We start from the raw sequence: 22624 nt of genomic DNA, 5'->3' as shown, positions 1-22624 counted from the left end.
TTTTAGGATATTTATAAACATATGGTCAATTTGATAAGATTTATGTTTTTGTAATAAAAAAATAAAATAGGTCTAAATTTGGCAACAAATCGGACTTATCCAAGCCCTACATCGTTGAGGTCACCATCAATAGTCACATTTGTTAAAATTTTGTTAAATTTTTTTTTAAGTAAAAGGGCATGGAGGACTACGCACGAGAGCCGTGGTAAGTATTTATCTTACGATGATAACAATATGGACGAACAAAAATTATAGCGAAAAATTGAGTTCAGTAGAATCTAGAAATCTACGTGATTCTTAGGTTACTGCTCACAAATTTCAATTTCTAAATAAATTTATTGCGTCAGTCATGATCGTGCTACATGATCAGATGTATTTTCAAATGTTGAAGTATTCTAGATGTAGATCTAGATCTAGCTAGATCTAAAATATTCTAGAATCTAGAGATATAACTAGATCATTCTTTGTCTTTTTTTATCTACACATCTCTCTACCAACTAAATTGAAATAATGAAATTTCATGGGAGATTGCTGCTGTAAACTGCAAGTCCAAGAGCCAAGATCTTCGTTCTTAATTTTAGTGTTGGAAGGTATCCCCTCCAACACAATTGAATTGAGGATACGTGTCAACTGGTTATGTAATATGTGCCATTGAGGCCATTGACTCCGATTTCAGCCTTTTTTCTTTATGGATTTGCTTTCACGTTCATAGCCTTTGCTTTGTCCAACCAACCAAGAACAAACTACAGGGCAGCAGTTTTTTTATTTTGGAGTTGTCTCTCCTAGATTAGAAGAGTTGCTGTCCCCAGCTAACTAGCTTCATCTGCCAGAGACTTGAACTCGAGACTTTTTGGTTTAGCAACCATGCGCTTTACCGACTCGACCACGCCGACCCCTAAGTGCAAGATCAATGAGATGGTTTTGCACTCTTCTCTCACAACAATCACATTTAAATTTTTTTTAATCATAATTATATAAATAGACATAGATCTATGTTTGTGGTGTTGTACGAGCATGCTTACATAAAATCTTCTTAGTTTTAAGTTTAAGTTTATTTTTAGGCTATTTAGTATTTAGCCCAGAATATGTAGTCTGGTGTAGAGGCCTACATCTTTCTGAGTAAAATAGTAATTGGTCTGACATTTTTGTTAATCTTTTACAGTCCATGGAGAATTATGGAAGACTGTGGGGGTGCTTTTTCAATGGGTGCCATTGGAGGCAGTTTATTTCATGGTGTCAAAGGCTTTAGAAATGCTCCAAGTGTAAGATCTGTATATTATACAATATCAACATCATTTTTTTTTTCAATATTTAAAAAGTTATTTATTGTCTGGCCATTTTAATTGGTACCAATACTTAGAATATTTAAACAAATATTTACTATTGTCCCATTAGTCTTTAAAAAATTCTTTATGATTGTTTCACAGGGTAACTACAGGCGTTTAATAAGCAGTTTTGTCACTTTAAAGGAGCGAGCACCAATAGTAGGAGGTACACATCAGTTTAAGAATTTTTGAGTTTTTTTGTCTTGAGTTTTAAAAATTATTGTATATCTAAAGAGACTTGTACTTTGTAATATGTAGATCTGTTTTTACTTCTTCTAGGAAACTTTGCAGTATGGGGTGGCCTTTTCTCAGCTATAGATTGCACTATGGTATACATGAGGAAAAAGGAGGATCCTTGGAATTCCATAACTAGTGGGGCCCTTACTGGAGCGATTCTTTCAGTTAGAAGTAAATATTCCAAAAAACTTTGTAATGCCTTTCTTTTCTAGTCAAGGAGATAAGTAAATATGTAAATTTAAAATTTTGCCTTTCTTTTTGCAGATGGAACAGGGGCTATAATTGGCTCAGCGATTATTGGTAAGTTATGATAGTACCACAATAAGTCAGTATTCTGTTTAATGTTTCAGTATTAAGCTGATCAGTATTTGATCTTGATTAAATTTCATTACAGGTGGTGTTTTACTTGCTTTAATAGAAGGCTTTGGTATCATGTTTACAAGGTTTACTGCAGAACAGTTCAACCCTGGTAAGATCAGTTGTACTCATTCTACAAATATTCTTCTAAAGGAAGTCTATTTGATACTTAAAGCTGGCATTCAAGAAAGTCAAATTAATTTTATTAAAAAAAATAGTTTTGATGTCTTTTCTTAACTCATGGCATTTGCTCTGAATCAAAGTTTGTCATGGAGTTTGTTTCATCTTATGCAGCTGGTTACACTGTCTCAATTTTCAGATTTATAACAAAATCACTCATATTTTGAGATTGTTAAAGTTCTCATGATTTTTTTGTTGAGCTAAAAGCACATTCAATTCAGCTATGGTGTTGTTAGATACCAAAACTTTGTGTTTTTATTGCTTCCTTTTACTCAAGGTAATTTATTTAAATGGGAAGCCAGTTCTTGGGAGTAAGTTAATTTCATCCAATTATTATTTCAGCTAATCGTATGATGGAAGAAGATCCAGCTCTAGCATCTCAACAGTTTCCCACAGTAGGTTCTTTAGGAGGACAGGAGGGCAGCTCTATATTTGGATCACAACATTCGTATCAGTAGCTTCCAACATACATTAGAAAATGTGTACAGATTCATCAGAAACCAATAAATAACACATCATACATCACCTCAACTGGCCAAAACCTGGTGGTTATGTTCTTCAGAAGTGACAGTTTTAATTAGCACAGTTAGTGTTATCTTGTGCTTACCATTTTTTTTATACCACAAAGAGGTTTCCTTTTTGTGATATATCTGGGCTGTCACTTTTAGTTTGTTCTGTTTGGTGGTGACTTTATTTACTCATTTGGTTACAAAAGTGTACTTTCACTTTAAACAAACTACTCTCCTATTACAATATCCTGCCTTGTGCTCTTAACAAGTTAGGTTCTTATGTTTGTTGACCAAGTAAGTTATAATGTTTCCATTATTTTAGAAAATACAATTTATAATGATCTTAGTGAAAATGTTTGTTTAACTGGTGATATTGAGCTTAATTTGGTGAAGTTAAGCTTTCAACAAGTCAAAGACATAGAAAACAGAAGTATGCTATTGCATATTGCAGTAAAAAAAAATTTCAGCACTGACTGTAATTTTAAACAAAAGCACAATATTATTGTCAGCAGAACATTTGGCATTACTGTAAGAATACAGTTAGATTTGTTTTTTAAGTACGTAATTTTAATCTGTAGTATACAATAAAGTTTTCAATACTGTGTTATTTATTCATATGATTTCATCATTTTAAGCATTGTTGATGAGAATTAAATATGGATAAATGTCTATCAAATGTACATAGTGAAATTAAAGCATTTCTAAAAGAACTGCTTTTGTCTTTTATTGAATGAGAATGAAAAAGCCTGGCTGCCACCTCCATGTTTTTTTAGATGTTGAATGAAAGTTAGAGACACAGATGTTAGCTCTTCATTGTGGTGTTATAACTCTGTAACCCATAGGACTTTAACACAATTTTGGCCACTAACAAATCTTAGTGTGTGTAAGGATGTTTCATCTATAAGTGTACAAATAGTGTGATTGTCTTAGAGAAATATTTAAACGGCAGAGATAAAAGTTTTGGGATCTCTTTAATCTGCCGGCTGTAATGAAATTTTGTCCAAGGCAATTATATTTTTTGTATAGATCTTGTTGATATAACCTGTTGATTGTTAGCATGCGCAATTAATATTGCCAATATTGGATTAGTTATAAACTTACTGCTTAGATGCTATACTTAATTTTCTATGGTGTCCTGGCTCAAATTCCTACAAATTTAATAGAAGTACTATTAGAAAAGCGTTGTTTATTAATTAAAAACAAATATCAATACAACAAAAAATACTATTTGTGAAATAATATTGCTTATAAATAACTTACAGATGTCACTAGTGAAATAAACAAAATTTCACAATACACTGGTGAAAATGTCAATTAAAAGTAAGTACATTTAGTCAAAAATCATGATAAGTGGAGTTTACCATAGTGCACATTTCCTTTTTTCAGACATGGTTTTTGAGTACTTTTTCTACATTACTATTGATCTACTATTTATTTAAATATAAAACATAATGAAATGTTCATTCTTTACAAGTTGTAATTAGAAAATGTTGACACTAAAATTTCACATCTTGATGTTATTGTTGTAAATTAAATAGACATTGTCGGCCTTTTTGATTGCCTGGATAAATTGAACCACATCTTAAGGCAGCAGGTTTTTTGTTGAGATTAAAAAACTTCTTAAGCAAAATAAAACAATTGCATAGTTAATTTTTAAGACAAAGTTCTAAAAAGATAAATACAATATAATGCTAGGTAACCTATTTAGTGCCTATAACAGTATAATATAAATTTAAAAAATAATGCACATGTTGCACCAAGTGAAAGGCTTCAATTTAAAAAAATGAAGTTTAAAACAACTTAAAAACATTCATTTTGTTCAACTCTTTGGATCATAGCATTGTCAGACAACGAAAACAAAAAACAAAGGTGTCATTCCTACTGTTGTCTTCATATTTTTACAGCATGACAAACGTTTATTTTAATTTTACCAATCAAAAGTTTTCAAAGAAAATAAAATAACATTCAAATTCAAGAATTTAAAAAATTTGAAAAGATTTGACAAAAAACACTTGTGTTGAAGATGAATAAATGCAGCAGTTGTAAAAAAAAAAGGTAAATAGGATTAGCAATTAACAAGCAGGTGGAGTGAATAAATATAAAATATACAAAATAAAATTGCACGAAAATTGTTTTAAAAATCAGAATAAATTATATTTAAAATATTTAACCTTTGAAGTTGTACACACTTCAATGAACAAATCACTGGTCACAAATTTACAAAAGCATGTGATAATTTCAACAAATCAAAGAGCAGAATATTAAAACTAAGAAGAATTAACAACAAAGTAAAAGTGAACATTTAGCCTACATTCTATATGACAGTTAACTATGGGGATGACCACATATGGTTTTTACCACCTGGAACACTAATATGCTACACCCATTTAACTTAAAATTCTGTTGAAAAAACACTTGCATTTATGATCATCAAGCACATACAAAAACACGGTTATTTTTTAAAAAAGTATATATATATATATATATATATATATATATATATATATATATATATATATATATATATATATGGTATCTGAATAAATGTTCTGAGAATAGTATTTTCTAAACCTGAAATTATTGTCTATCAAATGTTCAAAAACATTAAAATTTAGCCTAGTTAGTAGTATAGCTGTTACATAGCAAATGTAAAATATTTATGATCTTGATAATGTAAATATGATACACAACCATTTTGGAATGGTAAAATAATAGTCATTATATAGTCCTACTTTGGTTTGTAATATATGTTGTAGTTCTGTTTAAAAATAAAATTAAACACTAGAAATACATAAAAGTTTTACAAATACACTACCTGTAATTCAGGTATGTCAATACACTACCTGTAATTCAGGCATGTCAATGCACTACCTGTAATTCAGGTATGTCAATACACTACCTGTAATTCAGGTATGTCAATACACTACCTGTAATTCAGGCATGTCAATGCACTACCTGTAATTCAGGTATGTCTAGCAATCCACTGGGCCATACTGCACATAAAGAAGTGTCTTAATTAGGTTGGACTTCACAACATTAATACTAAACTATATAATCTAAATTCAAGATGAGATCTATAAATACAACATCATGCTGTTTTGGACAATTTTTTTTTACCCTCCCCCCACCCCCTTTATTGACTGCAGGTTTTGTATTTTAAAACATTGATTTTTTTTTTCTAAAATATCTACTAAGCTGTGTCAACATTGTATATATTAATTCATTTAAACTACAAAAATGCACAATTTTGAATTCTTCTCCCAAATCTACACAAAATAAAATTCGGAACCCCCAAAATGACTCTTTAGGAGAGTTGATTTTATTATATGGACTGTTAGCAGAGTAAGACCAAATGCACAATATAGTTTGTCTTAAGGGGGGACTGGTAGTCAACGTTGAAATATTTCAATTTTTTTCATCTAAAATCATTTTTGTTTATCTTATTTTTTGGGATTTTGAATATCTAGAGAAGGTTGGAATAATTTTTTTTTATTATTGTTAAGTCGTAAGCTGCTGTTTTCCCCATAAATATTATCGGAAAAGTTATTATGTATCAAGATTTTTCATTTGTATGCTAATACATACATTTATATGATAAAATATTTAGAAAATAAAGCTTCATTTTTAGTTGTCCCTGTTTTGTCAATTCTACAGTATAGAACTCAGGGGAATCAATTTATCTCAAAATGGGCCAATCAGAAATACTTCAAATGAACATTGTATGTTGCGAATATATGTATCTACAAATCAGTAGAAGGGTTTCGCTGTACTTCAATTGTTTTTAAAAATTGCACAAAAAATTCATTTTGTAAGATATCATAATTTCCTTTTGGCAAACCGTCCTTTGTCATGTCTACTAGGAATGTGCAAAGTTATTTTGCATTGTTTTTAAATTATTTGTTTAGTTATTTTGTTTCCACTGTGCACCTCGAAATTGTTCACTTTGACCCCTAATTTGGCTAAAATGTAAAAATTGACCCCAAATAAGTAGGCTACAATATTATAATCTTTAAAGTATTTTAATACAATTTTAAAAAAGCATGTATCTTGTAACAAAAGGTGTTTTCACTACTGGTCCCCCCTTAATGATTTTGTTGAGCTAGTTGGGCAAAATCCCTTTTGATAAATGTCACCTTGTTTAACTAATACTTGAAAAATACAATAACTAATTGTTCCAGAAAAATATTTTGGATTAATGAAAATCTGCAAGTATTTTTAAACGAGACAATTGTTATTGAGGTGGGAATGTCTAGCAGATGAAATTAAAAAAATGTAATAGATTGGAGCAAGTAAAAAAATAAATAAAATTATAAACTTACTCTTGTGCATACAGTACAGACATAAAATTAAGATATTTAAATCAATAGTTTTTTTAACATCTACAAGGCAATAGAGCTAATTTATAACAATGGTTATTTACAATGTTGTGCAATTTAAATTCCTTCAGCTTTTTTTACAAACCATATTCTATCAAATCAAAATCTAACATTATGCATTATATACAAAATATAACATGTGGTACAAGTATACACAATAGCACAAGATTTTATCTTTCATTATTTGGCTTTGAAAAAAAATGTTAAAATGAGTTACATTTTAATGGTAAACAAATTTATCTTTCCAGTATTTTCTACAAGAATGTAGAAATATTAAAATTTTATTGATGCAGATATATGGTAAAAAACCCACTCTCCCAACATAGCCCAACATGTGAATGTCCTTCATGCAACCATCTTGTCATTTTGGAGTTTAAATAATTTCAGACAATTTAAAAATAAAATTATTCTGATTGTGTCTGTGGATGTAGGAAGTCTTTGATCATTATTTATACTACAAAGTAAAATCTATCTATTGTTGATAAAAGACTTATAACAAAGACAATTAAGCTAAGGGCTATAGAAGTGGAGCTGTTGTTGCTATCATTGTCTCTACTCTCTGCTCTTACTGTTGAGGAACAGATCGGAGGCTGGAAACCTTCAAGTATTATTCTCACAATGTCCACCGCGTCACTTGAACATTTGCTTTTCAACACATCCAGCTGGCATTTTTTTGTGGCTTGGAAAAATCTGGGGAAAAGTTCATTGAGTTCAAGGTTGGTGACAGTTTAGGAGGATAGAAGTCACATCAAGACTTTGATCTTTAGGAAATATTGGCCAGTCTAGGACTTCGACCTTTAAAGGAAATTATGGGTGTACTGGGCATTAACTGGGAGATGCACTAGTGGCTGAGTCTTACTCTTGTAGCTAAAAACTTTTTCAGCAGTCATTCAAATGGGAAAATTCTTAACTGGATTTTAAAGGGGCAATAACAATTTTATGTAAAATTAACTCATTAATTAACATACTTTTTTCAAAGGATGCAGTTTCATTTTCTTATAGTTATTTATTCTCTTTCTTTAATGTTACAAATCTGTTTTATTTTAAAAAGATATAAAAGTTTCTGTTTTGGAGTTTCGGTTATTTCCCTTTACACAGCATGTGGTAGCATATTTAAGTTTTATTTTTAAATTTTATTAGTTTTGGCTCAATGCTATTTGTTTAACTGAGCTCCCCATGCCCATTAAATCTTGGTAGGTCTGCCAACTTCATACAACCATTATGGCAAAAAGTCTGTAAACTGCTTCAATTAGATATTTAATCATTGCTAAATCCCAAATATTAAAAAAAAAAAGCTAAACCTTACATGCACTGAAAACTCATGAGAGCATCAATGTTGGATGTGGCTTCAGATTGTGTTTTGAAGTTGTTGACCGCCTCCTCTGCACACACTTCCTGTTCTGTATGTTGTCTGGAGATGCAGTCTGCATTTTTCTCAAAAACTGTCCAGTTAAGAAAAAACAAAGAACATCATTTTATGTCACCATTTCACAGACCAGCAACCCAATAGCATCACAAAGTAGATAGAGGGGGGTACAGTCCCCACTGGGTGATGCCATTTTTTCCCCAACACCAAACAATGTTAAATTATTTGAGTGGGTGGTGTGAAACTCTCAGTTGCCAACAGTGTACACATCTCTCTGGCCCCTGTCCTTACAGATCTGTCCAGAGTTTCTTCCAGGCAACCTCTTCAGGGGGGGGGGGGGGGAGAGTTCTGCCCCCCCCCCCCAACGAAATGGATTTATATAGAAAACTTATGCTATACTTTTAACAGTGTCCGCCCCCCCCCCCTTCCCCACTGGAAATTTTAGTCCACCTCCTCTCTGGAAGAAACACTACTGGCGGGTACTGATGACCAGTTTCTTCCAGGCATCTCTTCGGGGGGGGGGGGGGGGGGGGGGCCCGAAATTTTTTACCCCCCCCCCCCCCCCCGAACGAAATTTATATAATTTATATAGAAAATATATACTTTTAACAGTGTCCGCCCCCCCCCCAAGAAAGTTTACCGCCCCCCCCCCCGAAAATTTCAAGTGCCCCCCCCCCCCCCCCCCGGAGAAAAAAGTCTGGAAGAAACACTGCTGGTGACTGCAAATTGTTGAAATTAGTAAACAGTTTCTTTCAAGCATTTTTCTACGGGCGAGGGCGCTGATGAAACTATAACCTATATTTTGTCTTAAGAAACCAACCTACGTTTGAAATGAGTACAGAAGTAGTTGACGCTCCTTCTCTGGCTCTCGATGTCAAACAGACCGCGTAGATAGTAGGCGTGGTCTGTGGTCTCGTGTTTACATTCATCTAACACTCGTTCGGCACAGCTAACCGCGGTAAGAAGATCTCCATTGCTGGAGGTAGAAAGTAGAGAAGTGTAACAAACACGAAACATCCTGGTGGTTGGGGGGGGGGGGGGGGGGGTCATCCATAAATGACGTCACGCTTTTTTGACGATTTCTACCTCCCCCCCTCCCTCACACTTCGTCACAAAAAGCCAGACCCCCCCCCCATAAAATGACGTCACACCTCAGTCTGCACACCCCCCCCTCAAAATTGCTGAATTTTTCTTAAAACATCGATATTTTTACAAAATCATGTCAGAACTCTGCCAACATAAAGTATTTTGATCAATTCCTATCATAATATTTTAAAACCGTTTACTAAAACGCGAAATAACGGCTAAAACACTCGTTTTGTAACATTCCTTTTTTAAAATGCAAAAAAAACAAACTGGCGTCACAGCATCTGAACCCCTCCCCCTCATCACACACCGTCACAAAATTACAGACACCCCCCTCCCACCTACGAGTGTGACGTTTTTACGGACGACCCCTGGACACTTATTTGTATTTAACTTTAAATGGGTAGTTTTGACTTGTTCTTTGGAAAATGTATATAAGGGGGGGGGGGGGGGGCGAAAAAAAATACATTCACCTTGTCTAAACTAGGGTAAAATCACGATATAGTGTCGGTTATTATTCCGGAATAGCTCAGCAGTATAAATTGTAAACAATAGCCTACGATCTATTACACCGTTCCGAAATGCAAACCGGAAGTGTTTTATTTATATCGTTAGTTTATTCAGCGCTCAATTTTTTTGAATGCAGGTTCAGCGCTGTCTTTTTGAATACAGAGCGTTTTTATAACTTCGTAAAAACCTTTCCTTATGTAATTACCTGTTTTAATTGATTTATTGGGTATTTTAAGTTTAGTATCTACTTAAGTTTGCTGCTGTATATCCTTTATTGTAATTCTTTATTGTGTATTATTTATTATTAATAATATTTATTTAATTATAATTATTTGGTAATCTATCGTTTTGGGTACGTAAAATTATAATCGCCCGCGACTAGTAATGTGAAAGACAGGTGACTCCTTAAATTTTAATAATTATTTCACATTTTGAGCAGGATTTATGTTTTGAAAAAATACAAAAATGTTTCATTTATGTACCTGTTTTCAAACAATTGAATTAAAACTTTTCAATAATAAATGAAGACTAGCGATGTTTCCAACAGATGCAACCATGCTCATTTACTATATACTACTAGTCTATATATTATATAGTCTAGAATGAGGTAACTTTTTCGTACATTAGAAGCCGCGGGCGATTTTACGTACCCAAAACGATAGATTATCAATTATTTAGATTAGTTTCATTTTCTATTGTTTAGAATTTTGGTAATCTATCGTTTTAAGTTTTAGGTAGATCTACGTAAAAAGTAAAATCGCCCGTGACTAGTAATGTACGAAAAAGTTACCTCTTTGTCAAGGCTTTTAATAGAAGTATATTGTGATATATTTGTGTCAAATATTATAGATAAATGAATAATAAACCTAAATCAATGGCTAAATTGAGTAAATAAATAAATATATATTATTATATATCATGTGACATATAATATAGGCCAGAAATTAACTTTTAACAGCAGTGTTTGCGAGCAAGATTTGCTATAAAGATCCATATTATTATTACAGCAGCCATTTGTAAAAAATAGAGTGGCTTCCCCTTAATCTCGCGCTATAAGTTTACAAAAAAAAAAATTAAACAAGATGGCTGTAGTAAATGTCTAAATGAGCATGGTTGCATCTGTTGGAAACATCGCTAGTCTTCATTTATTACTGAAAAGTTTTAATTCAATTGTTTAAAAACAGGTACATAAATGAAACATTTTTGAGTTTTTCAAAACAAATTCTTCTCAAAATGTGAAATAATTATTAAAATTTAGGGAGTCACCTGTTTTTCACATTACTAGTTGCGGGCGATTTTACGTACCTAAAATGATAGATTACCAAAAATATTAGTCATGGCCGGCAGACCCAAAGCAAATGAGGTTATGCCAGTGTGCAATATACGCATTGAAGTTTGGTGTCTTCAAACTCACTGCCAACATTTTCAAACGCCTAACACCTTGTTGTAGTGGTGTGCTTGACGCAGGCTAATACAGAATTCTGTTCTGTGCGTACAATGCTATAGTTTAAATCTGTACCAACAGGCTTTTTTTTTTTTTACAGGGTATCGATGGCAGAAGATGGTCATGTGATGGTTGCAGCTACTGCCGGTCTGTAAGAGACCAGTCGTTTTTTTCCATGCAGCCTATCGCTCCAGAAAATTGTTAACACTATTTTCTGTTGGGCACATGACATGCCGCAAAAGCTTATTGCATATGAAAGCGATGCTACGGAAAATTTAGTGTTTGACTGTTGCAACTAATGAGAGAAGAATGTTGCAATTGGATGCAGTGGAACGGTACAGGAATCAGCGGCTTGGATGACCAGGGGGAGCCTATCGTGGTAGAAATCGATGAATCCAAATATTTCCATCTGAACTATCACTGTGGACAATGGCGAGAAGGTCACTGGTTCTTTGGTGGGACAGTGGCAGGTGTTTTTTGACTGTAGTGCAGGACTGGTTGGCAGCCATGCTTCAGGCTTGCATTCTGCAGCATATCTTGCCTGGCCCCCATATAATTTTGGATGGCTGGGCTGCATACACCAATATTTCACATCTAGGACATGGAATTTTTTAGCATTCTATCATTGTCCATGAAGAAAATTGTGTGGACCCAGAGGACTCCAAAATTCACACACAAAACATCGAGAACATGTGGATGCTGGCCAAGCAAAATTTGTAAAGGCGGTTTGGCATTCCAACCCTTATTTTTGTCGTATTTACAGGAATTTGCGTATCACAATAGGTTCCGACAAACACACATGTTCACAAATTTTCTGGTCATTTTGACTAAATATTACCCTTGAACAGATGTACTGATCGTTGCTTTTTCATGTTAATTTTTGCTTTGCTGATGTTTGTTGATGTACAATTTATGCTGCTTTTTCATTATGTTATTTGCTTTGTGCATGTTTGTATGCATATTTTGCTATTGTACCATTTTTGTTCTTTCACGACTTTGGATACTTATATTCATTTTTATATTCATCCCATGTGTGTTTGTATATAAATGTGTGTGTGTGTCTGTCTGTCTGTCTCTCTCTCTATATATATATGTCTATATGTGGGGGATTGTAGTGGAGGAGGTGGGTTGGGGATGTAGGGGAGTGAGGGTATTCATCCATTCTCCCACACACCCCCACCAAAGAGGGGGGGGGGGGGTGTGGGTAAGTTTCCATCTATCCATCCTCCCACAAAACCACACTCCCCAACTTAGGTGGGTGGTGATGGGGGTTATATATTATCAGTCAATTTCCCATAGCCTATCCACTTCAACCTATCATCCACCACCAGCCCATCCAACCCCTCAATCCAACTTCTCCAGCCCCATTATCCACCCAACCTCTCTAATCCTATCCACAACAACCTCACTCTCCCCAGCCTCACCCATCCCATCCACCCCAACCTTAGTTGTGAGTGGGGGTAATCACTCCCCTCCCCCCTAAAGTTGGATGGTTATTTGGATGAATGGATGGTTGTATAGATGAATGAATGGTTGTAAGGATAGATAGATAGGATGAATTATAATATGGATAGATGGGTGGATGGATTGATGTTTGCATGGATAAATAGATGGTGGGATGGATTGCTATATGGTTAGTTGGATGATAAATTAAATGGATAGGTTATATGATTGGATGAATGGATTTTCATTGCATGTTAAATAATATTGACCTGCCTATCAATTTTTTAAAACCTTTGGATTTGTATTTAAAATTTTTATCAATCATTGGTTTAGTCATTACTAAAATTTGAACTCATTTTTTGTTGTTGTTGCTATATAAATTATAATGTTTTGCTAATTTTTTAAATGACTAAACTGTTTTTGTCATCACTAAAATTTTAGCTCTTATTATTGTTACTAATAATATTTTGCTCTAGTCATAACTAAAATTTTAACCCAATTTTTGTGTGTGCTAATAGGACTATGTAATATTTTACAATATGACTATATAAAAATATAATATTTTACTAATTTTCAATTTTCTTCTAATGAATATTCTATTAAGTCTTTTTTGCTAATTTTCTAATCTTTTTTTTCGTACTATTTTCTTTGTGCTAATAAAAAATAAACTTAAAACCAACTGCACGACTTTGTTAAATATTTATATTGGTACTTTCAACCTTGTTATTAATTAAGTAATATTTAGGCCTATATTTATAATTAATTTAGATCTAGATTTAGTATTTGTTGCTAAAAAAATGAATGAACATAAATTACTACACTTGAATATATATTATTATGTTTGCTAAATCCTAATTGTTTTAATTTATGTTTCATTATTTCGATTAAGCTTAAAACGTTAATTAGTACACCATTTATATTTCAACGGTGAAATAAAATATGCTTTACAGTAACGAATGTTAATGAAACTCATCAAAAATCACCGGATAATTTCCGACAGGGGCGTAGCGGGGGGGGGGGGGGGGGGGTTGCGGACCGCACCGGGTGACACCATTTAGGGGGGTGACACCAAGGCAAAAAATAGCAAAATATATAGAGAAAAACTCGAAGGGGGGGGGGGTGCAAATCGAAAATTTGAAAGTTTGTCCCTGGGAAGGGTCTCTATGCCTCTGGGGGGGGGTGACACCATTAAGTGCCGCACCGGGTGACACCCGACCTCGCTACGCCACTGATTTCCGACGCTATATCGTGAGATTACCTAAACTAGAAAAGTTAGAAACACACGGTTTAGAATGTAGGTCATTAGATGCTTTATTTTATTGCTGGCTTCAATGCCAGATTTTCAGAAACGCAATAATAAGGGGTTGAAAACGGACCCGTTGGACCACTCTATATTTAACATATTCAAGGGATGTCATTGCGTCAAGAATTGACACTGTTAATTCCCCTGTTCTTTAACTGCTCACAGAAACCAAGCGCCACCTGTCTTTGACACAGGCGCAAGAAGACAATGCCAGACGAATGCTGCAAACAGAAGCAACCAATTTTTGAGTTGGGTCCTCAGTTAAAAACTGACCTGCAAGCGTATCCAATTTGTTGAATGTTGTCGCCACTAATGAGGTCTGAGCCGTCAGAAAATTTCCCCACGCATTCCTGGGCTCTTGTCACAGAAGTCTCATCACAAACACACCCCACTCCACGCAGGGCTGAGAGGATCAATTTAAAGGCAAAACATATCAACTAGAGCCAACATGTTTATAATTTTAAAATAAAATAATGTGCAGTCAGTATACAACAATATGGAGCTAGTATTCATGAAGCGCCCAAATGAATTTTAAAGAAATAAAATCATTATTTTTACGTGCATATATCAATTATATCATAGACATATATCACGAAGGGCGAGGCAGTGGCATCATTAGGGTGTTATCAACATCAACAATCATATAATAATGGTATATTTAAACTAAAGGTCATTTGGTGTCACCCCTACCCCAGATTGTGTCACCCTGTACTCCATGTGTGTGTTGAGTGACCGTGTGTAGTGGCTATGTGTTGAGTGAGTGTGTGTGATGATGATTATGTCCATTGAGTGACCGTCTATGTGATCGTGTAAACAACCCAATCAGCCCCCACGTATGTAGTGCAGACGATGTTTACATGAACGACGTGGCGTACTGTGATAATGCTGCACCATGTTCTGGTGGGGAGCCTGATGGTTCTCAAATTAGTTTACACAGGGTACAGTTACACTGTTATCAACGATAACTTGTTCACACGGCTGGTCTCTTATTTCAAGATACATTTTTTCGTAATTTAAGAGAGGCCGAAATTTTTTTTTTAATGTTGTTTTTGTTTGTTAGTATTTTTGGATTGAAATTTGTGGCGGTAACACACTTAAGAGTTAGAGCAAAAGGCAGATCAGAGTTAGACAATGAAATGTCTTGAAGTGTGGGGAAAAAAAGGAAAATTTGTTTCGACCTTTATGCTACAAAATTAGCCCGAGGAATAATATCTAATTTTTTTAGCGCAATTTCCATTCTGGAGAATTGCGTTTATTAACTCGTCATTTCTGGGAATGGATGGATGGATGAATGAATGAATGGATGAATGTGTGTCCGGGCTTTAAGTCGTATCTCATCCTCAACGAAGCAATATCGATGACTAGTTCCAAAAGCAATTATGTTAAGCAAGTTACGAGAATGAGCATAGGCCATAAAAATTCCGGGTTTCTTTCATGTATTTCCCGTAAAAGCCAAAAAACCTCGAAAAAATGCAGTTTTTGGCCCATATCTCGGCAACCAGACCACTTAGCGACTTGAAACATGTACCAATCGATTCCTGCCATAATTTAGAACAATATTGCCGAAGAAAGTTTTCAAAAATATCCTCTCGTTCGGTCACAAATTTTAAAATTACATAAACACCTACAAACCGATCGCTCTTCTAGCTTGAACGCACCCCATCATTATACGTCAGAGCTATTTTTAGATAACATAAGGAAATTGCGCATAAATGTCACTAGACTTTTTTAATTAACTTGCGCGCCTACTGAACGTGATGGCGCAGCCATGGAACGCGATGACGCATCTATTGAACGTGATGACGCGTGTGGTGTGGTTGTATATACATGCCGGAAGTAGAGATCTATCATCTTAATGATTATCATGTTGATAATCAAGTTCAACTAACCAATGGTTTTAATAACCCTGCTCTTGATTTCAAGGTGCTTAGTTTAGTTAGTAGTTAGGTTTATTTAATAAAAAACGTTTTAATAACTAACCAATGGTTTTACTAACCCTGCTCTTGATTTACGCTACGACAGAGCTATTTTTAGATAACATAAGGAAATTGCGCTAAAATTGTCACTAGACTTTTTAATTAACTTGTTTTTTAAAATTGGACTGGCGTTTGTAAATAAAACGATAAAAACACACACCACACAGAGAGATAATTTTATGATGATTTAGATCAGGGGTCTCCAAACTTTTCAATCCGAGGGCCGCATTTACTATCAAATTTCAGTTCGGGGGCCAGTTTCTTCTAGGCATGTATTTGATTTTTCTAGGCAAAGCACCTCAGCCATCACCAACAAACAATTTTTCCTTCGACAAAAAGGTCTCCGCGGGCCGGATGAGAGGACTTCGCGGGCCGCATCCGGCCCGCGGGCCGTAGTTTGGAGACCCCTGATTTAGATTATGGTTAAACCCATTTTGTTATATTTAAAATTTCGGGTAGCCAATAGTTATTTTATTTCTACTATCTAAACATTGGATCTTCAAAAATAAAACGTGATTTTTAAAAAGTTAAAGCCGAATCAAAACAAATGTAGGCTTGCATTGGATCGATGTCCTTACATATCTGTCCGACCCCTGTCCTTACACATCTGTTCCCCCTGTCCTTACACATCTCTCCCCTGTCCTTACACATCTCTCCCCTGTCCTTACACATCTCTCCCCCTGTCCTTATACATCTCTCCCCCTGTCCTTACACATCTCTCCCCCTGTCCTTATACATCTCTCCCCCTGTCCTTACACATCTCTCCCCCTGTCCTTACATATCTCTCCCCCTGTCCTTACATATCTCTCTCTCCCCCTGTCCTTACACATCTCTCCCCCTGTCCTTACACATCTCTCTCCTGTCCTTACACATCTCTCTCCTGTCCTTACACATCTCTCCCCCTGTCCTTACACATCTCTCCCCCTGTCCTTACACATCTCTCCCCCTGTCCTTACACATCTCTCCCCCTGTCCTTACACATCTCTCTCCCCCTGTCCTTACACATCTCCCTCCCCCTGTCCTTACATATCTCTCCCCCTGTCCTTACACATCTCTCCCCGTCCTTACGCATCTCTCCCCCTGTCCTTACACATCTCTCCCCTTGTCCTTACACATCTGTCCCCCTGTCCTTACACATCTCTCTCCCCCTGTCTTTACACATCTCTCTCCCTCTGTCCTTACACCTCTCTCCCCCTGTCCTTACATATCTCTCCCCCTGTCCTTACACCTCTCTCCCCCTGTCCTTACATATCTCTCTCACCCTGTCCTTACACATCTCTCCCCCTGTCCTTACACATCTCTCCCTCTGTCCTTACACATCTCTCTCCCCCTGTCCTTAAACATCTCTCCCCCTGTCCTTACAATCTCTTCCCCTGTCCTTACGCATCTCTCCCCCTGTCCTTACACATCTCTCCCCTTGTCCTTACACATCTGTCCCCCTGTCCTTACACATCTCTCTCCCCCTGTCTTTACACATCTCTCTCCCTCTGTCCTTACACCTCTCTCCCCCTGTCCTTACATATCTCTCCCCCTGTCCTTACACCTCTCTCCCCCTGTCCTTACATATCTCTCTCACCCTGTCCTTACACATCTCTCCCCCTGTCCTTACACATCTCTCCCTCTGTCCTTACACATCTCTCTCCCCCTGTCCTTAAACATCTCTCCCCCTGTCCTTACAATCTCTTCCCCTGTCCTTACACATCTCTCCCCCTGTCCTTACACACATCTCTCCCCCTGTCCTTACACATCTCTCCCCCATGTCCTTACACATCTCTCTCCCCCTGTCCTTGAACATCTCTCCCCCTGTCCTTACAATCTCTCCCCCTGTCCTTACAATCTCTCCCCCTGTCCTTATACACATCTCTCCCCCTGTCCTTACACACATCTCTCCCCCTGTCCTTACACATCTCTCTCCCCCTGTCCTTACATATCTCTCTCCCCCTGTCCTTACACATCTCTCTGGCTTGGTTGGACCAGCCAGGGGGTATGTTCCCGCCGGCATAGCTCTGTGTGTACTAAATATAAGCATTATGTATGTGTACATGTTCAGTATGTGTGTACATGTGTACAACCAAGCTGTAACTGACGTTACGACACGAGCAGTAGACAAACAGCGTCAGACACATGTACGGAGTTGAGAGAGAATCGATACAGTAACACGGCGGGTTACCGTGAGTCATCGATATATTTACGTTGATTGATTTATGCCAGACTAAATACGTCTACGGCTATCTAGTCACGTGATTAGACTAGACAGAGTGTAAGGAAACGTGCTACATACTTTTTATGTTTTATGTGAAGATTTTAATTTAGTTATAATTAGAATGTTATAGAAGAGCGTTACTTGATACATACATTTTAAATTTGGCAAATGTAGTAGGCTTACAGATACATACACTTTATATTTGGCAAATGTAGTAGGCTTACAGATACATACACTTAATATTTGGCAAATGTAGTTTTTACTCTATCGGTAAGTGAACTCACCTGTGGATACATATATAACGAGAAAATAAATCACACAGTAACGTGTGTGTGGACAACACAGTACATCCATGCTCGGCGTGTGGCTAATGTATCAGGTCCCAACGCTATTGATCCAACTGTAGGTGCAGGTTGTGAGTGCTGCTTGTCTCGTGTTTTGTCTAGATGGACCTCGTCCATTGACCCAACCCATGGGGCACGGGGTTGTCAGGTGGGTGGGACGGGCCCATGCGCAGTTGACTGGATGACTGGATGACTGGACGGAGTTTCCCTTGCTTGGGTCGATGACTGTAGGTGAGGACAATAGGTGTATTGTAATCAGTTGGCAGAGGTTGGTGTACCTGTCAGCGATCAATCAATAAACAAGTCGTTGATGGCATTTGGCGGGCTGACAGTATTGTATGTAGTTACACGTAGGATGGCTGGTTTCTGAAAGATTGAAAAAAAAAGTTATGTTAATACAACATATGCATAAATAACAAATAATAATTATAATTTTGTAATTAAAAACAAGTAACATAAAACTTATGTGAGAGTAGGCAGAGGCGTCGCTAGGTCGGGTGTCACCTGGTGCGGCACTTCGTGGTGTCACCCCCCCCCAAGAAATAAAGTATATATATATATATATATATATATATATATATATATATATATATATATATATATATATATATATATATATATATATATATATATATATATATATATATATATATATTATTTAAATACATGCCACATACGGGTACATATATGTGTATAAGCTTTGATTACTGCAGACTTAATAGTAACGATGTTTATCTTTAGTTTGTTAATAATACAGTTGGATGTAGCAATGTTTTCTCTATAGTTAGCACGTTTGCGTCATGTTGTCACCCACACCCTCTTGTAATAATTGTCGATTTGTACTATTTACCTTTAATTAATAATTAATGGAACTGGCAAAAAGCATTTTTGTTCTGTACATTTTGCAATTTTTTGCATTGGTGTCACCCTTTAAATGGTGTCACCCAGTGCGGTCCGCACCCCCGCCCTCGCTACGCCTCTGAGAGTAGGCCATTTCTACCCCTCTTACACCTCTACCACACAATCGTCACACAAAGACAGGTAATGACGTCATAAGTTTCCGTGTAACCGCCCCCACCCCTCTTCAATCAGCAAAAACAAATCGGCAAGAAATATCCTACTTTTTATCATAATTTAGTTTTAAGAAACATACATTAAACACGAAGTTACTCATACATTGAAGACAAGGTCACTCATGTTGAGTTTTGGAAGATAACAGAAAACCTGATGCTGAATTTTTTAGGGTAGGCAATGTATTGTTAAATAAATCAGAGAAAAATTAAACAAAGCCGCACAGAGTTTCTCCCAGGCATCTCTTCGGGGGGGGGGGGGGGCAAGCCTCCCCGAAATTTTTTTACCGCCCCCCCCCCCCCCCGAACGAAATGAAATTTATTTAATTTATATATAAAATATATACTTTTAACAGTGTCCGCACCCCGAAGAAAGTTTACCGCCCCCCCCCCCCCCCCCGAAGATTTCAAGTGCCCCCCCCCCCCTCCGGAGAAAAAAGTCTGGAAGAAACACTGAAGCCGCATTGCCTCATTTCAAGGGACGTAATATACCTCATGTGGTTAATTCGGTTAATTTGATTATAACGGGTTTTTTTCATAGGATATAAAAATAGGATAACTAACTTTAAAAGATGTATATTTAAAAAAAAATCACTTGAAACTATGACGCACCGTATAAAACATAACTAGCTGACGATATGTAGGCAGATAGGCCGAATTTTTGTGTTGTTATAATCTACGATCAATTCAAACACATTTTATCACAAGTCTAGACGTGAAATATTTACTTCTACTGCCATTAACTCTTTACTACAGCTATCAAAAACTAAGATTGTTCGTCATATATGAACCATACGGGCTAGGCAGTTAACCCTTTAAGTATCAGTAGAAGTACCGCCATTAACCACTTGAGTCGAGGGTCGACGCTTGTAGTAATGGCAGCGTCATCGGTTCACCCCCCCCCCCCCCATCTCACCCCCGCCCTACAAACGTAGGTTTCAGACTGCCACTCACAGCACTGAGTCAGGTGACTCCTATCGCCCACCAGATGGTGTTTTAAGGTGTTGAAGGTGTTTCTGTGAGTGGTCACGTGGTGACTTATATCTGGCACGTAGCTAAGATCACGTGATGATCTTGCCTCATGTACACACGATTTTAGTTTATTATTGCTAAAATATTTCATTTTTAACGATAAACCACGGAGTTCATAAAATCTAATTGTTTGAATTTTAAACGTTCAACTCGGCGCGATACTTGAATTCAGTTGCTACGTGAATCAGGGAAATGGCAAGAGACATCTAGCGGGGCCATCGAGGGGGCCATCTAGCGGGACCATCTAGCGGGGCCATCTAGCGGGCCATCTAGTGGGGCCATCTAGCGGGGCCATCTAGCGGGGCCATCTAGCGGGGCCATCTAGCGGGGCCATCTAGCGGGGCCATCTAGCGGGGCCATCTAGCGGGGCCATCTAGCTTGGCCATCTAGCGGGGCCATCTAGCGGGGCCATCTAGCGGGGCCATCTAGAGGGCCATCTAGCGGGGCAATCTAGCACGTGGCCAGGTGCAGACGTGAGACCCACATCCGGGGATTTATGACACAGTTGTTCAGGTGTGGCGGGAAACACTTAAACATTATTTTAAAGATCAATTGATATATTAGTTACATCACATTGATTTAAATCATAATTATTAGCTAAAAATTTACAAGTATAAAATCTTTAAAGTAGGCCTACTTATTATCTGGGCCTATGGCAACGAGACATTGTTTTTAGGTTCCTGAACCGATACAGAAGATCCAGATCTATATCTAGATTAGTGGCACAGCGCTAGATTAAGTCTCGAGTTCGAATCTAGATTCAAGTCAGTAGTATGCCCCTGAGACCACCCAGCTATGATGGGTACCTAACACAAGCTAGGTAAAGTAAAGGCGGCTGGACAGAGTAATGACAACACTATCTCTTCATATGCGCGGTCGCAGAAACAGGTGAACTCTACTTCACTTACCGCATGGACCGTCAGGTTTGATAAGGGAAAGCTACTAAAATATAGATTTTTATTGTAAAAATGATGCTGTAAATCACTCCCAATTTTTCTATTATTACAAAGGCCATTAAGTTCTTGAATAGCCGTGTATAAAATACTTATTAAGAATTCAAATGTTTGGTTTGTCAACCAATCCAACAAGCGAGTGCCTATGACAACAATGGGAAGGTTCTCATGGAATTCAACTCTCTACCTTTGGCTGCTTAAGGGACTTACCGCATTTTCTACCACTGGTTAATTAAAATAAAATAATTCAGATACAAGTGGTCATCTTGTTTGGTGGGCGGATTGACGTCACTCACGCATCAGACGATAGTTTGTGACAACAGAGAGAGGGGACAAAACACAACTGACCCATACAAGTAGTGCTAGTTTAGTTTGGCTTTGAACGATTTAAGTGTAAAGTTGATCGAAAAAAATTCACGATTTATGAACGAGTTTAACTATCGATTCATGCGTATCAGAGATGAGTGTTGTTAATGTTAGTGCTGTTGGCGTAAAAAATGAGTTAAAATTATGGTTATGAATGTATTTTTTACCTTGATAGCGAAGCTCGTGTTTTTAAACGAACATCATCCTTATATATTTCAATGAAAGTCGAGATAAAAATGATGAGACATTACCGGCACGAGTTAACTGCCCTGCACGAGATGCTAGACTGAATGAACGTCTGTGAGAAAAAGGGAGGGGACTGGCGAGAGGAGAAAGGAAATGGTGGAGGCATCATTGAACAAAAAAAAAGTTATTTATAGCACATGACGCCAAACTAGCGGCGTGAGGTGAGATGAAGGGGGGGGGGGTGTGGTCACCGTGACAAAATGTTAGATTGATACAGGGGGGGGGGGTGGTGGAATCGATAATGGGGGGGGGGGTGTGGTCACCGTGACAAAATGTTAGAATCGATAATGCGCCAGAC

The 22624-nt window shown here is 36.8% G+C and overlaps 2 protein-coding genes across 2 annotated transcripts; one reads left to right on the top strand and one right to left on the bottom strand.

The window, feature by feature from the left end:
- The first annotated feature begins 55 nt into the window (after positions 1 to 55).
- Positions 56 to 3212, top strand: LOC131938291 (mitochondrial import inner membrane translocase subunit Tim17-A). The gene is made up of 7 exons (XM_059296280.1): positions 56 to 205; positions 1163 to 1262; positions 1428 to 1491; positions 1605 to 1733; positions 1827 to 1862; positions 1957 to 2031; positions 2442 to 3212. The coding sequence occupies exons 1-7, from the start codon at positions 180 to 182 to the stop codon at positions 2555 to 2557; spliced, it is 546 nt and encodes a 181-aa protein (XP_059152263.1). The 5' UTR covers positions 56 to 179; the 3' UTR covers positions 2558 to 3212.
- Positions 3213 to 3748: 536 nt separating this feature from the next.
- On the bottom strand, positions 3749 to 22350 carry LOC131938289 (uncharacterized). Its single transcript, XM_059296276.1, has 6 exons — positions 22248 to 22350; positions 18600 to 19025; positions 14410 to 14539; positions 9175 to 9326; positions 8291 to 8426; positions 3749 to 7674 (listed from the first exon to the last, which is right to left on the bottom strand). Exons 2-6 carry the CDS (start codon positions 18667 to 18669, stop codon positions 7434 to 7436), a joined length of 729 nt encoding a protein of 242 aa, XP_059152259.1. The 5' UTR covers positions 18670 to 19025; positions 22248 to 22350; the 3' UTR covers positions 3749 to 7433.
- Positions 22351 to 22624: the final 274 nt, after the last annotated feature.

This window comes from Physella acuta, unplaced genomic scaffold, assembly GCF_028476545.2.
Source record: "Physella acuta isolate Inbredline_101_S28 unplaced genomic scaffold, ASM2847654v3 ptg000240l, whole genome shotgun sequence".
NCBI classification, from domain to species: Eukaryota; Metazoa; Mollusca; class Gastropoda; family Physidae; genus Physella; species Physella acuta.
The sequence above is the reverse complement of the archived record's forward strand: the minus strand, read 5'-3'. Positions and strand labels throughout refer to the sequence as shown.

Bases quoted from the DNA above. Each gene is read 5' to 3' on its own strand.
- LOC131938291 (XM_059296280.1), top strand. From the start codon at position 180: ATGGAGGACTACGCACGAGAGCCGTG. The intron at 1,263-1,427 runs GTAAGATCTGTA...ATTGTTTCACAG, and splicing joins GCTTTAGAAATGCTCCAAGT to GGTAACTACAGGCGTTTAAT. The intron at 1,734-1,826 runs GTAAATATTCCA...TTCTTTTTGCAG, and splicing joins AGCGATTCTTTCAGTTAGAA to ATGGAACAGGGGCTATAATT.
- LOC131938289 (XM_059296276.1), bottom strand. From the start codon at position 18,669: ATGGATGTACTGTGTTGTCCACACACACGTTACTGTGTGATTTATTTT. The intron at 9,327-14,409 runs GTCAGTTTTTAA...TTCTACCTCCAG, and splicing joins CAAATTGGATACGCTTGCAG to CAATGGAGATCTTCTTACCG. The intron at 7,675-8,290 runs GTAAGGTTTAGC...ACTTTTCCCCAG, and splicing joins CTCATGAGTTTTCAGTGCAT to ATTTTTCCAAGCCACAAAAA.